Source organism: Triturus cristatus, chromosome 11, assembly GCF_964204655.1.
Source record: "Triturus cristatus chromosome 11, aTriCri1.1, whole genome shotgun sequence".
NCBI lineage: Eukaryota > Metazoa > Chordata > Amphibia > Caudata > Salamandridae > Triturus > Triturus cristatus.
In genome coordinates this window covers 696,083,322-696,098,741 of record NC_140594.1, presented here as the reverse complement: position 1 = coordinate 696,098,741, position 15,420 = coordinate 696,083,322, and the positions used below count along the sequence as shown (strand labels likewise).

General features: G+C 49.9%; 1 protein-coding gene and 1 non-coding gene across 2 annotated transcripts in view; both read right to left on the bottom strand.

The window, feature by feature from the left end:
- LOC146785331 (zona pellucida sperm-binding protein 3-like) overlaps positions 1–15,420 on the bottom strand; it is a 31,119-nt gene that overhangs the window by 14,533 nt on the left and 1,166 nt on the right. The window contains exons 2-7 of the mRNA XM_085636455.1: positions 13,345–13,466; positions 4,344–4,447; positions 4,086–4,263; positions 3,134–3,254; positions 2,958–3,049; positions 2,734–2,828 (exon numbers count right to left, since the gene is read on the bottom strand). Of these exons, the coding sequence (XP_085492581.1) occupies positions 2,734–2,828; positions 2,958–3,049; positions 3,134–3,254; positions 4,086–4,263; positions 4,344–4,447; positions 13,345–13,466 (712 nt within the window). The remainder of the gene's footprint in view (positions 1–2,733; positions 2,829–2,957; positions 3,050–3,133; positions 3,255–4,085; positions 4,264–4,343; positions 4,448–13,344; positions 13,467–15,420) is intronic.
- LOC146785332 (U6 spliceosomal RNA) lies at positions 8,186–8,292 on the bottom strand. The gene has a single exon (XR_014971185.1). It is a non-coding gene; the product is annotated as a U6 spliceosomal RNA (small nuclear RNA).

Below are 15,420 nucleotides of genomic sequence, written 5' to 3'. Positions count from 1 at the left end.
TGGGGTGTCAATGTCATCCAACTTTGCAGCTAGACTCTGAGCAGGCAAAGGCATACTTGCGATGGTGCAACGGGCACTCAGCAGTAGAGTTAGATGTGTCATCATACCCCGGTATGACGCAGTGATGAAACATAGGTTGTGGCTGCACACGACCAGGCACTCGAGGGCAGCTGGGGCGGGGGTGTGCCAGTGCCAAGAGGGTGCGGGTTGCCTGGGTAGGGCTGCTGGCTTGGAGGGAGCACTACTTGGGATTGCCACAAGGGCACGTTTTGTTTCATAGAAGGCTGAATTGTTACTTTTATGGCATGGTACCAGTTGCTTTAGTTATGCGCATGTTTCTTGGCAGTGTCAGAAACATTCAGAACGCAATGCTGGTGGTTAGCCTGTTGCCAGGCTATTCAGAGGTGTTTTAGCTCAGGCATGGCCAAGCATGGGTTATAGGCCGGTGGTCTGCCCTGGGATTCGTGTTAGCAGGCAGGTGAAGCAGCAGAACTTGGAGGGGCTTGGGTTTGACCTCTGGATACTAGGGCAGAGCCTGGTTGCTCACTTAGTAGCCCGCCCTTGAGTTCGACGAAACAGGTACCTTTGATGAGAGTATCGGTACCAGGTAACTTCTCCCGCCCTCCAGCACTGGCTGGCAGCTATGTGGGTTGTGGAAGTGGCCTTCCATCAGGGGCTTATGGTCCATATGATTAAGGGAAACACCGGGGTAACACTTTGGGCTATAAATCAGCAGGAGAACAATTGGTTTTCCCAGTATTCAAATAGAGAAGAACTCTACACGTTGTTCTCCTCTGTGGTCACTCTGACCTGTCTCTCCCTGGTATACTAGCAGAATTTTGGGAGGGCAAGTCTTTACATTTGGTGGTGACTGATGGAATACGATGGGCGTACTCCAACGGAGTGAAAGAGGAAGTAAGGCAGGCTTGTCAACTCTTACCTCCCCCCGCATGGGCACTGCCAGGCAGGAGTGTCTTGTCAAAGGGATTGTTCTTTAGCCATGCATAGGCAACTTTGGACCATCGCCTATTTTAGGTTTATGGTCATTTCAGTCAAATCCACGGGAGAGTTTAGAAAGAAAGGGGGAACCTGTGCTGATGGTGCACGCTGGCCGCCGGCCCGGTTGGGCGTAGACTTGTTTTGGCTGGACCTGGGAGAAGCCCGGTATCAGTATGCTGTAGGTATAAAGGCCTAACGGGAGCCATGCGCAGTTGCGCAGAGCAAAGAGGTTTTGGCTTCATCAGGAATGGTCTTATACACGCCGAGTCCACAGGGTGCCTGGAGGGAGATGGGGTGCACCTCTCTAGTTAGGCATGGATCCTTTCCTCTGGACCGAGGGGAAGCTTTGGCTGCAGCAGGTTGTAAGGAAATAGGCTACCTTGGTGGGGGGCCCTGGTAGTAACGGTGGCCACTCCCAAGGCTGTGGAGGAGTTACAGGGCGATCCAGAGTCTGCAAATACCAAGGGGTACTTCATGCAGCAGCACAGCGTGGTGCTAAGCCAGGATACCCAGGGATGTCTAGTGTCCCCTGGAAGAACTACGGCGCCCCGTTAGTCCTACGGGCGGTTGTGGGTCTGAGCAAACGGGGGCTACCAGCATATGCTCCGCCCACCTCTTTCAGGGGGGGGGGGGTGCGTGAGTAAGCACGTGGACTGGTGGTCCACGAATGGGAGGGGTGGCCCCTCCCAAGGTTTGGTATGCACCAATCGGCGTCTGCCATGGTGTAATTTAGGCTTATCAGACGGGCAGGCTGCTAAGGGTTGGCCTGCCCTGGGATCAGATCGCCCGTAAGATAACCCACCATGTTTGCATATTGGTTATGCTAATAAACCTGCAGCAATATTTCTCCACTTACAAAAAGTGTCGTGTGGTTTATTTATGTATTTACTATGTGTTATGTGACAACAGTTGCCGATATTGGCACTATGCAGTTTCGCCAGATTCCAAGAATACAAAAGGCTGCATTCATACTTGGAGGATTATGCAGGTGATAATTGTGCTTTACCATTAACGTTCATAAACTAAAAAAAGAAAATATGCCTCTTGCCCAGCTTAAAATGCCAACAATAATACTTTGACAACATCACTCGAAGCCCCCGTTGTAAGGGTCAGTGTGCTGATCCTTGCACCAATAAAAAGCACTGCAGAGCATAAGGAGTCATTTTCAGCAGTACTAAGGTTAAAGGTACGATGAGGTCACTTCCGGTGATGTCATCTGGGTCGAGGTCACTCCCACTACCCTCCCCCTGGCTTTTTGGCGAATTGATGTGCATGCATCCCTCGTTCCGGGAGCTGGGACCTTCATGGTGTTCATCTAAACCCAAGTTCTTGAAAGTGCACAAGACTTCTTTTGCAGCCTGTCATGAGTCAGTCACTGAATAAATACCACCCTAGTACCAGCATTCATTTTACAGTTTTATGAAAACATTAAGGTTCTGGGAGTCCAAAGGCGAGCCAGATTGCAGGGTATCGAGGATGTGAAGCACCACACGACTACCCCTCTACTCGCCAGGCAGGATGGCATACAGCTCTTGTAGAGTTTAGTGCCAACTCGATACACTCCGGAAGCAAGACAACCCCAGGCTACAGGGGATGGGTGGTTAACACCCATCCGTCTCCATTGGCACTACTGTATTTATTCAGTGCCAAGTTAAGGCAACCTCAACTTGGCTAGTGTGTAGATTAAATTTTGGTAGTAAGTGGTGTTTCAAACTAGAACCAAGAGTCACTCACCTGGTATGGAGCGGGCGTCCCTCTTAATCCTCGGAGCGCAACTGGACGCATCACAACAGTTGCAGATGTCACTGGCACCTTCCACGGAAAACCATCTGGAGAAGCAAAAATCATTACACTACAAAAGCCACCACCAGCAAAAAACAAAACAAACAAAAAAAATAACTCATAGCATCAGCATGCTCCTTGGTAGAGAAGACATCAGGCCACTCAACAGTACTCACCCCTTGCTCCCTTTGTCGTACGAACAAGCCTTGTTCATGCCATCTGGGTCCTGGCTGGTAGGAACAGCTTTCAAGTTACATGTGATGTAAATCTAAGGAGACAAGAGAAACATCGATCATGCTTACAATAAAAGTGGGTGATCAGAGCTGTAAAGCCAGCCATGCTATAGGCTCACCGAGGACCTGGCATCACCAATGAAAATAAAAGAATCAATCGAGAACTGCAGCCGGTCATGTTGGAGTCTTGGGGTTCTGAAGGCAGAAGAGGAGTCCGACAGCTTCCCATCAACCAGGCATCTAGACACAAAGACAAAGTACAGTTTCCAGAACCACAGAAAGAAAAGCCATTCTTCCAAACACCAAAAATGTCTGCACAGGCCCAAACAATGTCCTCCCGAGATACTCCGCATTTGGTAATGAAAAAGCAGGCAGAAATGAAACCGGATACACAAATACACTCCGCAATGAAATCGGCTGAACCGCAAAGGATATTTCACGCAGAGATGCAAGTTAGACCACAAAAGGAGACTGCAGAGTGAAACCATTCATCCTGGGTTAATGTCAGAGTAGAAAAAGGTCAGTGGCTAGCAGGAGCTTTGTGGAAGAAAACATTTCAATTGTAACTACCATTCGCTCTGCCATGGTACAATTTATAACCTAGAACATTTCATTTTAAACCTCTGTGGTAACCAAAGGTTTATCAGAATTCCCAAATTTAAAATAGGCTTAACATGGTGTGGGCAATGAATAAGGAGGAAAGGTGTTAAAGTGATTCCACACCAAGTAATTGTGCCTCTCCCAAGACTACCTGGGAGAATTACTCCAAATTCACATGTGTGGAAATGTGTAGTACCAAAAAACAACTTCAGACCTGACTTTTCAGTCCAACAAAACTGAGCCAACAATATTCCCAGTTTACAGTCGACCCAATCAGATCCCTTTTGATTTTATCACTCGTGTGCACTTAATGCTCTTTGTATGCAAGTGGTTGGAGTGTACTTCAGTGAAGTGGCTTGGTACCAACCCAACACCAGCATAGAAAATAATTCAGGTGTGAAGAAAAAACCCACCACGAGGCTCCTTGAAACTGAAAAACGAACCTAGATTTATTCCCTCCCCTACACTTACCCATTCGATTTAATGAGGTCATAGCTAGGAGTGAGCTTCCTGTCTGGAGTCAGGGTGGCCACACAGCTATCCACAAAGACCCTGAGTGGAGCATGGTTGCCAGACTCGACTGAGGCTTCTATGTTGAAGAAGTCTCCCAGGTGGAAGGTGGTGAGGGTTCTGACAGCACTCCAATCATCTAGAAACCAAACACATGAATTTAGCAGGGACAACAAGCTAACCCGATTTGGTCCTAATGCAGCCCTTTGCCAGACTTACCATTCATCAGTTTCAAGGAGAATAGAAGGTTTGCCTCCGCATATACAGTGGAGCTGAAAGGGATCCATGTTGGCTGGATTGCATTGCTGCTCACATTACCACTCCTAGAACACAGATTAGAAAAGTTGGAGGGAGGAACCATAAGTACAGTTACCACCCATTACCACAAGCACTTGAGTTAAGCATCTTATTGTGCAAGCACTTGGGAAGGTTGCATTGCTGGCACCAAGCTACACCATCAGGATTGCTTCAGTGGGAGAGAGGGTCGTTGCAGCAATTTGTGAGCAAGCAAAAGGACACTTATCCACTCTTGGGTCAGGTCACTAGACTGTATAGCAGTGGGAAGAGCAAGGTGCTGTGTGTTAAATTGGTTACAGTTGCTGCAGACATTTGATGCCTTACAGACTTTTCAGGACATGAAAACCCAACATCCAGTGCTAGATACAGTATTGAAGAAAGGAGTTCCGTATGATCCTAGGACATGATAGGTCTGTAGGGAAGCACTGCAATTGGTCTAGGAAGACCACAGCAAACAAGCCTACTTGAGGGTAATGCCCCGATTACTTACCGGTAATCTTCATTACTCCGAGTATAGTCTTCCTCGCCAAATGACTAACACAGTGAGCTTCAGCTCCACAACAGAACCCTCCAAAGCAAAAAAGTCAGCATCCCATGCCTCCCATCCCTTCCCAATATGGCCGCCCCATTACGCCCATGACCCCTATAAGAGGCGGGCCGGCCCAACCCATCAGCCTGAAACTACCAAGCACAACATGAAGCCGATAGCCAGACAGGGAGGGAGGGATGGAAACTCATGTGGCGAGGAAGACTATACTCGGAGTAATGAAGATTACCGGTAAGTAATCGGGGCATTACCTCCTCGTTAGTCTTCCTCGCCACATGACTAACAGTGAGCACATACCAAAGCCAAACGGCTTCATGGAAACTCACAAGAAACCAACAGACCAGAAGGGAATGCCCACGAACGAGGGCCAAACCCAACAGGCCAGAACGAGCGGAAGGACCACCCAGGGGAGAGGCAACCACGAGCAGGAAGAACCAGCCCGGGACCTAAAGACACCGGGAAGGACAAAAACCCAGACCCCAGAGACACGAAGTGCTGGCAGGAACCATGCCGAAAGCAAAGGCCCAAACGGGACAGATAAAAGCTCCAGACCAGACCGCACGGAGCCAAAGGCCACAGAAAACAGAGATCAAGCCGGCCAACGGACATCCCGAAAGAGGGCAACAAAAATCCCCCTTAAAAAAAAAAAAAAAAAAAAAAAAAAAAAGGGGAAACCGAACGAACAGAGGGCAACCCCACCACAGCAACCCAACAAAAAAGGCACAGCAGAAAGGGAGAAGCCGAATGACAAACACAGCAACCCCGCAAGGGAGAACACCACTCGCGAGAGAGCCGAAACCACAAGAGGAACGGGGCAGCGGAACCAGACGTAAGCAAACTGGCAAGTGCCGCAAGAAAGGAAAAAGGGGTGCAGAAGAGAAACAGAAGGGTAAATGAACCCCAGTCACACAAAGGACCCCCCGGAAGGGACCGCGACCCCAAGGAGAGAACCCAGGCAGGAACAAGGGAACAAAGACCCAGGAAGGTGACAGAAACGACACCGAAGAGACCTGGCCACCAAGGGAACTCAACCAGGCCACCGCAGAAAGCGGAGAACCCACAAGACCACCAACGCACAGAAGGCAGGGAAAGGCCGCGCCACATACCCAGCCCGCCCCACACAGGGACCAAGCGAGTCGCCGAAACGAGCACCCACCAAAGGCGAGAAGGGCAGAAGGGCAGGGCGATCCTTCTTCTGCCGGAGTTTCTGGAATGAGAAGGCTGAAGAGCCAACACCGGAGACCCAAAGGGAGCAAACAGCACCAAAGGGACCCAGAAGAACACCGTCACACAGGCAGCCACAAACCGGGGCGAACCCAGCAAACACCTGGGAGCACAAGGCAGGGTCAGCAAGGCAGGGGAAAACCCCAGAGCAACCAAGGAACGGCAAACAGAAGCCGGACTGGAAAATCACCCAGAGTGAAAACCACAGACCCAGCCCAGAACAAAAAAAAGCTCACGACAACCCATACGGGAATCGGAGAGCAGAACACAGAAGTGCGTCAACCAACAAAACGGCCTACAATGTAACAACCACAAACGGATGAACGGCAGAGGGGACTCAACAGGATCAGCTTCTGCGACTAAGAAACCGAACCCAGGCCCCTGCAGGAGACGCAGTAGTCCATAGCAGCACCAAAACCTCCCAGCCGTCCCAGGACAGAAGCGGGAAGAGGCCGGGCAAACTGAACCAAGGAAGGACCAGAGGCACCGAGACCAACCGGAAGGAGAAAAACAGCCAGGCAACAAGACTGCAAGGAACGTCACACGAAAACGCGTGGAAACCGAGTGCAGGGGACATGCGAAAGGCACCGAAACGTACCAGGCGGAGTACACCAGCCGCCGAAGCGAGAACCCAAAACACCATACGAGGAAGGCCCCAACCAAGTCAGACAACCTCATAAGATGACAGTGTGCCAACTCATGACACATAGACAGCATGTTCGTGCCACGAACCCATTCCTGCGAGAACCCATACAACCACAGGCACAAGACAAACCACTGAGCCATAGCACCTGGTCCAACAGAAAAAGGGGGGCAAGAACCAACCGCCGAGACAGGGAGCATGAAGAGGAGGGAGCAGCACAGCCGCAGACCCGAACATGACAGGGAGAGTCCAAAAAGGACCCCAAAGCCCACAGCACCCGGAAGACCCAGGCGGGCCCCCAACCGGGCACAAACCAGGCCCGACACAACTAAAATTTACCCTCTCAGGTCACATGGACAGCATTGGCAGGACTTGAACCCTAGTCATGGGAGAACCTGCGCCACCAGAGGCACAAGACGTACCATTGAGCTACAGCACCTTTTGCAGAAAGCAGACCAGGCCATGCGAAACCAGGGTGGAAATGGACGAAAGAACCGAGGGTACAGAGCGGACACCGCCGGCAAGCCGAAAGCCAACCGAGCCCCACGCCCCAAACAGACAGAAGGGGCCGAGGGACCCACACGCACCCAGGCGCAACAGTCGGAAAAACCTAGAAGCCCACAGCCGCCCCCACAGAGAGGGGCAGCCAAACGCCAAAACCCAAACCCCAGAGCCCGCTATAGCAGGGCATCAAGCACAAGGCGGCAGGGGAGGGGGGAGCGCAGGGCAGGACCGCGACGGCCAGAAGGAGGAGGAACCAGCAAGAGAACCCGACATAGCAGGGCCCCCACCCGGGATCCCTGAACCAACCGGGGAAGAGCAGTAGGAGGGGGAAGGCAACACATCGCCAGCGCGCAGGAAGGACGACAGCGAAGCAAAAAGACAATCGCCTACAACCTCCACCGCCCGCACCCGAAGGGAAGGCGGGCGGCGCATCCCACCCCCACCTAGCCACAGCGACAGACAGATCAAGAGGAGAAACAGAGGCGCCCGAAGCGGACGCAACAGAACACCAAGCCACCAGGCCAACGGCACACAACAACGCACCCAACGGGGCGACAAGTCCCGCATGGCACAGTAGCCAAGAGAGGGAAAAACAGAACCGGAGGAGGAAGAGGCAAGCACTCAGCCAGCACCCCCAAGCACCAGGACAGCGCGTACCGGAAAAGTGAAGCAAAGCCTCAAAGCAGAGTTTCGAAATACGGCCAACCCATGACACTGACAGCGATATGCAGGACTTGAACCCAAGTCCTGAGACAGCCTCGATAACCGGAGGCACAAGACCAATCAAAGAGCTAAAGCTCCTGGTTCATGGAATCCGAGAAGCCCCAGAAGCAGGACAACACAACTGCATACATGGAACGCTTCACGAATACGCGTGTCAACCTTGCGCAGGGGCCATGCAAATCGGCTCTGCATCGATCCAAATTTAGTATATGTGCTGCCGAAGCGAGCACTCACCAACCACAGAAGGATCACAAAAAAGTGAGACGACCAGCGTCTCCGAGCAGTAAGAGCGGACAGCGTACATCAAACACCATCACAAAAGAAGAGCCAGCAAGAGTAGCCAACTTATGACACTTAAAAACCGAGCGCGGGAATCGAACCCCTGGCCTGTGAGAGCCCCGATAACCAGAGGCACAGCGCAAGAAAAGCAGCAAACGCACAACAACACACAGAACATTATGCACGGATATTGACCCGTGTAGGACAACCTCACAGAACCTGCGTAATCGGAAAGCGCACGTTCACCACTACAGGAATGCTGGCGCTGAATAACAGCTGTTTAGGTGACACCCAACTTAAAGGCACCTATTTTATCGACCCCAGACAGAAGAAAGGACCGAGCGGACCCGCCGGGAACTGAACCCGTGACCAAGACCAAGGAGGGATGCAAGAGAGGACGGATTGGGGAGGAGGGACCTGTCAACAAGCGCAGCGCAAAAGCCGCCAAAACAGCGGTCTGAAACATGTCCCGAAAGGACCGCAGGGCAATCGTGTCAGGAGGAGCCTGGGAGGGAAGGACATCCCCACCATCCAATACGCAGGAAGCGCGAGAATCACAGTACACCAGCAAGCGAAGACACACCAGGAACAGCGAGACAAATCGAAAGAAAACCCTCGGCGCCCAAAAAGGCAAGGAAGGCGGGAGAAACACCCGGCGGGACACACCCCCAATGAAGCCCCGCCCCCGGGACAACGAGCCGGCCCACAGCCGCGAGGATCAACAGCGTGCAGCCAGCAACGCTGCCGACCCCGGAGCGCTCCCAACCCGGAAGAGTGTACCTGGACACAGGTAAGCATGCGTCTCCCCAAGGCTGCCCCGGCGCAGAAATCCTCGCGCCTGGAGCCGCACAGCGGCCCACAGTCGGACCGAGCCCCGCAGAGCCGCCGCCTCCCCCAACGCCACGAGGGGCAGGCGGGCAGGCGAATACGCGGCTTGGGGCAGGAGATGACAACAGCGTCTGATAAATGAAATGTAAAGCACCCGCCCGCAACTCTCGGAAGTCAAAGCTCCGTACAGCTGCTGCCCGCAGAATACAACGAAAGGCGGGCGGCGAAGGGAATGCCACACACAAGGGAACCGGAAAGAACAGCCCCCACGCAAACCCCCCCTTACCTGAAAACCCACGGCTCGCTAAGGCAGAGCCTCACCGGTACAAGCACAGCAACCGCCACACACACCGGGGGAAACAAGAAGGGGAATCAAAACAAGGTCCATGCCCCTAGGGTCCGCTAGAGCAGGACCTCCAACCCTGGACCCACGCACCTGCTACAGCAGGCACCACTCACCTGATGCGCTCTGGAGCGAGTGCAAAACAAAAAAAAAAAAACAGGCTGATGGGTTGGGCCGGCCCGCCTCTTATAGGGGTCATGGGCGTAATGGGGCGGCCATATTGGGAAGGGATGGGAGGCATGGGATGCTGACTTTTTTGCTTTTGAGGGTTCTGTTGTGGAGCTGAAGCTCACTGTGTTAGTCATGTGGCGAGGAAGACCAACGAGGAGGTAATGACCACAGCAAACAAGCCTACTTGAGGGTAATGAAGTCCCTGCTGTACGATCGCCAATGCGACTTCCTTTAGGAGAGGATCAAAAGATTTGAGAGGTCGTCTCGCCCTTAACTTAAGCCTCATCATTTGGCGACCTCACACGGGAGTAGTAACAGTGCCACTCAAGTGGACTCAGCCAATGAAAGCTATTATCCCTGGAGTTCTAAGAAATCTGTTTTCAGGACAATACATGGGTCCTTTAATTTTGGCATGAAAAAGGGGCTTTAAATACCCAAACATTACTAAATTGCTGAGTACATCTGGTATGGTTAAAAACAGTTGTAGGTCGAAACAACCAATCATTTATCCTCAAAAGATACAGCAATTGCCAACATGTTTTGACTCCTATGGCAACCTACACCAGTGGGTCTTCAGCAGTGGCATCTGGTGACATTTGAAAGTGGCGGGGTGTAAAGTTGTACTGTAGCGAGCGAACCCCCCACAGGGGGTTTGGGAAGTTGACCCCCCCCCCCCCCAGTAAATTTTGGAAAAAAAAAATTGGGCAAATGGTGCATTTTCAACAATATATGCACCAGAGGCCCCACCGAACAAAACACGCACCAGAGACTTTCATATACGCTAGAAAGGTAAACGTGCCAAAGGATATCACCTTTCAAAATGTGCCAGAATCATCTCACCAATAGAATAAGAGTGCCTTGAAATACATGAGTTCATAGCGTGAGCCGAAAAGAACCCATGTTTTACTAGACTTTACATTGCTCCATCTATAATGACAATTTGTGTCAGAGGACACATGAGAACGGATCTGCCCAGTGGTTTAATAACGGCATTGTAAAAGGACCATGGGGTGGTTATGAAGGCTTCTAAGGTCATGTTTAGAAACTATCACTTATTAAATAACACTCAAAACAGATTTCAATCTAATGATCTAAAGTGAAATGCCTGTTAGGTTTTAGAATTTTGAATAGTTCCCACCACACTTGACATTTGCTGCACAATTTACATGCTAAATATGTTGACTCTGCTCCGGTTAGGGCTTTTAGTGCCAAGCCAGGCCCTTGGGTCAGCTCTATATGCCAGTCAAGTAAGGCAAGAATCAAATCAGAATCTAGACAGTTTTATTTACAAGGAATAGCCTCCCAAAAGGTACAAGTTCTTGGATTATAGCAGGGTCATGAAAAGGATGTAATGGTGGAGGAGAACTGTGAGAGTGTGAGCAAAATAGACTTATCCTGCCAGTCTGCGTAGATAAAAAGAATTAACTTAAGTAGCAATGCCGCTTACCATTTAGAGCGCTTAGAAGCTGCAGCAGTCAGATTGAGACAGCAGTGGCTCCTTTGCTACTGCGTGGAGGCTGCTCCCCACATCTGCAGGCCCTTTCAATCTGCTGTCCGACTGAAGGAGCAGGCAGCTGGACACTAACAGGCATTTATTTCCAGAGTGAGCGTTATGTTCTGAATATCTTTGCAAGATGAAGTCATTATGCGGGACAGGTAATCAGTTGGGTCTTTGGTGCGCAAAGGAATGATGCCTGATGTGGTTTGGAGGTCCATGCTCTCCGTAGCCTCAAAGTGGTAATGTGTTTCTCATTGTCTGAGCTCGGGGGGGGGGGTGGGGGGGGGGGTAGGGTAGGGAGTTGTTGCGCCACGTTTACACTTTGTTCGCCACCCACAGAGCTTGCCACTGCCTCAGCTTCATTTATTCCCACATAGTGGCATCTGGGACCCGGGGGCACAATAGAGACAGTACGCTTACTGACAGTGGCTGTGATAACATTTTTTATATATAAATAAAATAAACCTTCCCCCGGATCACGTGGCGCCACCTCAGCTCCTGCCTGGGTCTGAGTTCCATTTTCCACAGGCAGCCTTCCTCCCGTAATCCGATCACAACGCTGCAATGGCAGCATTGTGATTGGTGCAGACGGCGCCTAGTCGGGCACCTGTATGGAGGCCATTCTCTATGCAAGGTGCATGCAGCCTACACAGAAAAAGGGAGTGCACAGGACTGGTTTGGTCGGCCTTCTTAGGGCCTACAACAGTGGGCTAGGCATTCCAACACCCCCCCCCCCCCCAGTAGTTTTACCATTTTAGGTTTCTGCTTCTCACACAGTGAGAAAGCAGTGTGGCGACATACCGACACCCCAATGGAGGAAACGCCACTGGTCTTCAGTGGTATATAATCACACTTTGTTCACCAGTGAATCTTTAACTGTTGCGTTCAGTCCAGGCTATATGTCCAGACTGTGCTCATCTCACATTTTTCAGTCATTTCCTTGCAAGATAAGTGCCTGTAGATACCCCTCCGTCTCAGGTGGTCTTTCAGCCGTGGTGTTGCATAGAGGTTACACCTGTAGTATGTTTGAGCAACACTAGTTTGAGATGTCTGGGTACAAGAGTCCCTCTGGACTGACTAGTATAACTTAGTGTGACCGGCACCTGTTAGCAGGAGGTAAAGTCATGGTCTATGGTTTTGGCTGGTTATTTCCCTGAAATCAAGTGATTCACTGTTTAACCATACCAGAGGTACTCTGCAATAAAGTAATATTGAGTATACTTTTAGATATTTTTAAGCCAGTTTTTCATGCCAAAATAAGAGGACCCAAGGTATTGTCCTGTATTAGAAGTCCCAGGAGTAAGATCAGCTTCCATCGGCTGAGTCCACTGAAGTGGCACAGTTCCAACTCCAGTTTGAGAGGTCAAATGATGAGGCATGCCTGGATAAGTTCAGGGTGAAACAACCTCTCAAAAATCTGGACCCTTTGCTCAAGAAGTCTGATCAGGTATCGTACTGCAGTGACTTCTTTAGCCTCAAGTAGTTGTGTTTGCATTTGTTCATAGGAGGATATCCTGGAGGTTTCACCTCCTCTGATTGCAGGAGGACGGGGGGGGGGGGGGGGAGGGAGGGCATGTTGAAGACCTCCCAGGTGATGGTGGCACTGGTTCAAAAAGCACTTCAAGAAACCAAACAAATACAAGCCCAAAGCAGTTACTGCTACTAGTTTATAGTGTTAGAGTTTATTCAGGGAGTTGCGAGATCTGCTCAAATATTGATGGTCTTTGCAATGTTCAGTTCACAGATCTTTAGTCGGTCACACAAGTAGCCATAAAAGTACATAAATAAAATGGTTAAAATGATTCAAAACAGAGTTATACTCTAGATCATATCCATTTCAAGGCAGTAAAATCAGGGCAGTCACCATATCTCAATACCACTAAAACAGAGTACTAAAAGGCAGTCATAGTTTGTCGGGCCCTCACCTCACTCTTCAAGAACAGTCCGACATGAAAGAAGCATCCCTCATTCAACTGGAGCAAGACATCATAAGCTACTCTAGACCAGTGCCCTAGAGCACCAGAGTGGAGACGTCCAAGAATCTTATTTTGGTACTTATGTGAGCATGTGAAGAGTGAGTAATGTGACTGCCTGACTCAAAGCAGTGTAGGCATCTGAAATCTTACTGCGGCTTTGGGTGTAGGACATCTGCCAGTTTCTTACCTTGGATACACGCACTGAATGACCGTTGACGTTGGATTGGTTCTGGTGATTACTCCGCTGCCTTCAGACCGAGTTTGATTGTATGACAGAATTGAGGTGTAAATTAACGAGTCTGCTGTCACCTGGACAAAGTGGGCAACATGGAAGGAGTTAAAACTCTAAATTATGGTCAATTATACAATTGCAACAAAGTCATGAAATGAAAAGATATTCAATTTCTTGCTAGAAAGAAATTCTCCCAAAAATCACCCAATTCAGATATTAAATACTAAATCCAACTAAACCAGGAGCTGATTCATTTTTAGAAAATCTGTAGTCCTAATGTTTGAACAGATTGCAAGAAGCCAGTGCCCATGTAAAGGTGGACCGGTTACACAAGTTAAAGTGTCTCATGCACCTTCACAAAGTATGATGTGATGCATGTGTAAGCATTAGACACAAAAGGTTACAGGAGAATGCTAGAGGGTAGTCCAATCACTAGAGTAGAATTCCAATCCAGCTTGTGCTCACTGAACCAACCGCACCCAACTGAAGGGCTGCTCGAGTTCCAGTGCAGAGGGGACCTGGCTTGGCAGTTGGGGCCGGACCGTTCCTATTGGTGCATGAGACACAGAATATGGCTGGGTTTATCCAACAGAGCACGGTGGGGAAAAAAAAAAGAAAACAAATCTGGGAAGCCACTCCGCAAAATTATTAGTGGCCGAGATTAATTCAAACATCCAACTATGGCTTTATTACTTTCCAGGAAGGAAGGGCCCCCATCTGCTCCTACTTTGGGAAAGCCTTCAGAGGCAAAGAAGGTTTTTGGGAGTCTTATCCAAGAGTCTTTAAGAATGTGTGCTTTGCATCTGCTTTTAGACAGTCAGTTATGTATCTTTGTAGACTGTTTCCGTATGTCTCAGGCTTCCCATCTCCAGCTCTGGCTAGGGCCATCTGTTGGCTTTTTGGCTCTTAGATGGTTTGAGATCTGCACTAGAACTGTGAAGCCGAGTTGCTGCCTGGCGGCCTATTCAATAAGCATGTGCTTTGACGTCTTCTCCTAGTGGGGACTATGGCCCGTCTATTGCCTCCTGTCTTGGCAACTGCTCTTGTGATGTACAGCTCGGCTTTTGATTTTCTTACTCGCTGTTCTTGGCTTTCGAGTTTATTGTCAGTTCTGGGCTGTCCGCATCAGCCTGTTGCCTCTTGATAAAGCAAGCGACCTGTCTACCCGCCCCTTACCAATACAACTGGAGACACGCTGGTTGCAATGGCGCAGTCTACTTTTGTGACTCACTAATGTGAGCTCCACTTGGTGACCAATTTACACATCCGAGATGCACTAGAGCCCCGAGTCACCAGCCAGATGGTAACCTTATCTAGGAGTCCATCCTTACAACACAGTAAAATTAACTATTTCGAGGTTTATATTTAACCCATTTTTTTTTTTATTTTTTATTTTTTTTTTTTAAAGTAATGCAAATACTTTAGCCCCAGTTACCGAAAGTATCTAACGACGACTAGGGCAAGTGCTGAAAGCTCCAGAGCACGTGTTAGCCTCTGAGGGTGGCAGGTGGCCAAGTAGTGAAAGGTTGCTGATGAGGGTGGGTACCCTTCCAAATGGCAGCCCTGGGGAACACCTCCCTGAACATAACAATCCATGTAAGAGAAACATGTCAAGATTAAACTTCCATTATCCCACGCTCGGATGAGAGATCCACCCCCCGAAAGAAAGAAAAAAAAAAACACACGGTTTAGTTAGTTTTAGGCGCCAATAGCTCAAGTAAAGGGAGATTGGGCTGGCCATTTTAAGACCAAGAGGATGGCTAACGCTAAAGCAGTTTCAATAAACAATATTCACTAGTAATATTGCACATCAGCCACCAGCTCCCCTGCACACAGATAGTACCCCACACAAGACCACTGGGAGGGCTCTAGGACGGGTCTATGAATCAGGTTGGGGAGGGTGGGGGTTATTTTATCATTCTGGCGATTCCATTTAGGGCTTCTTTGGGCGTCGAACTTGGGCAGCCATTGGCGCCTGCTGGTACTGAAGAGATGACTCGTCAGATGGGACTCCGGAAGAGTATCAAGAGG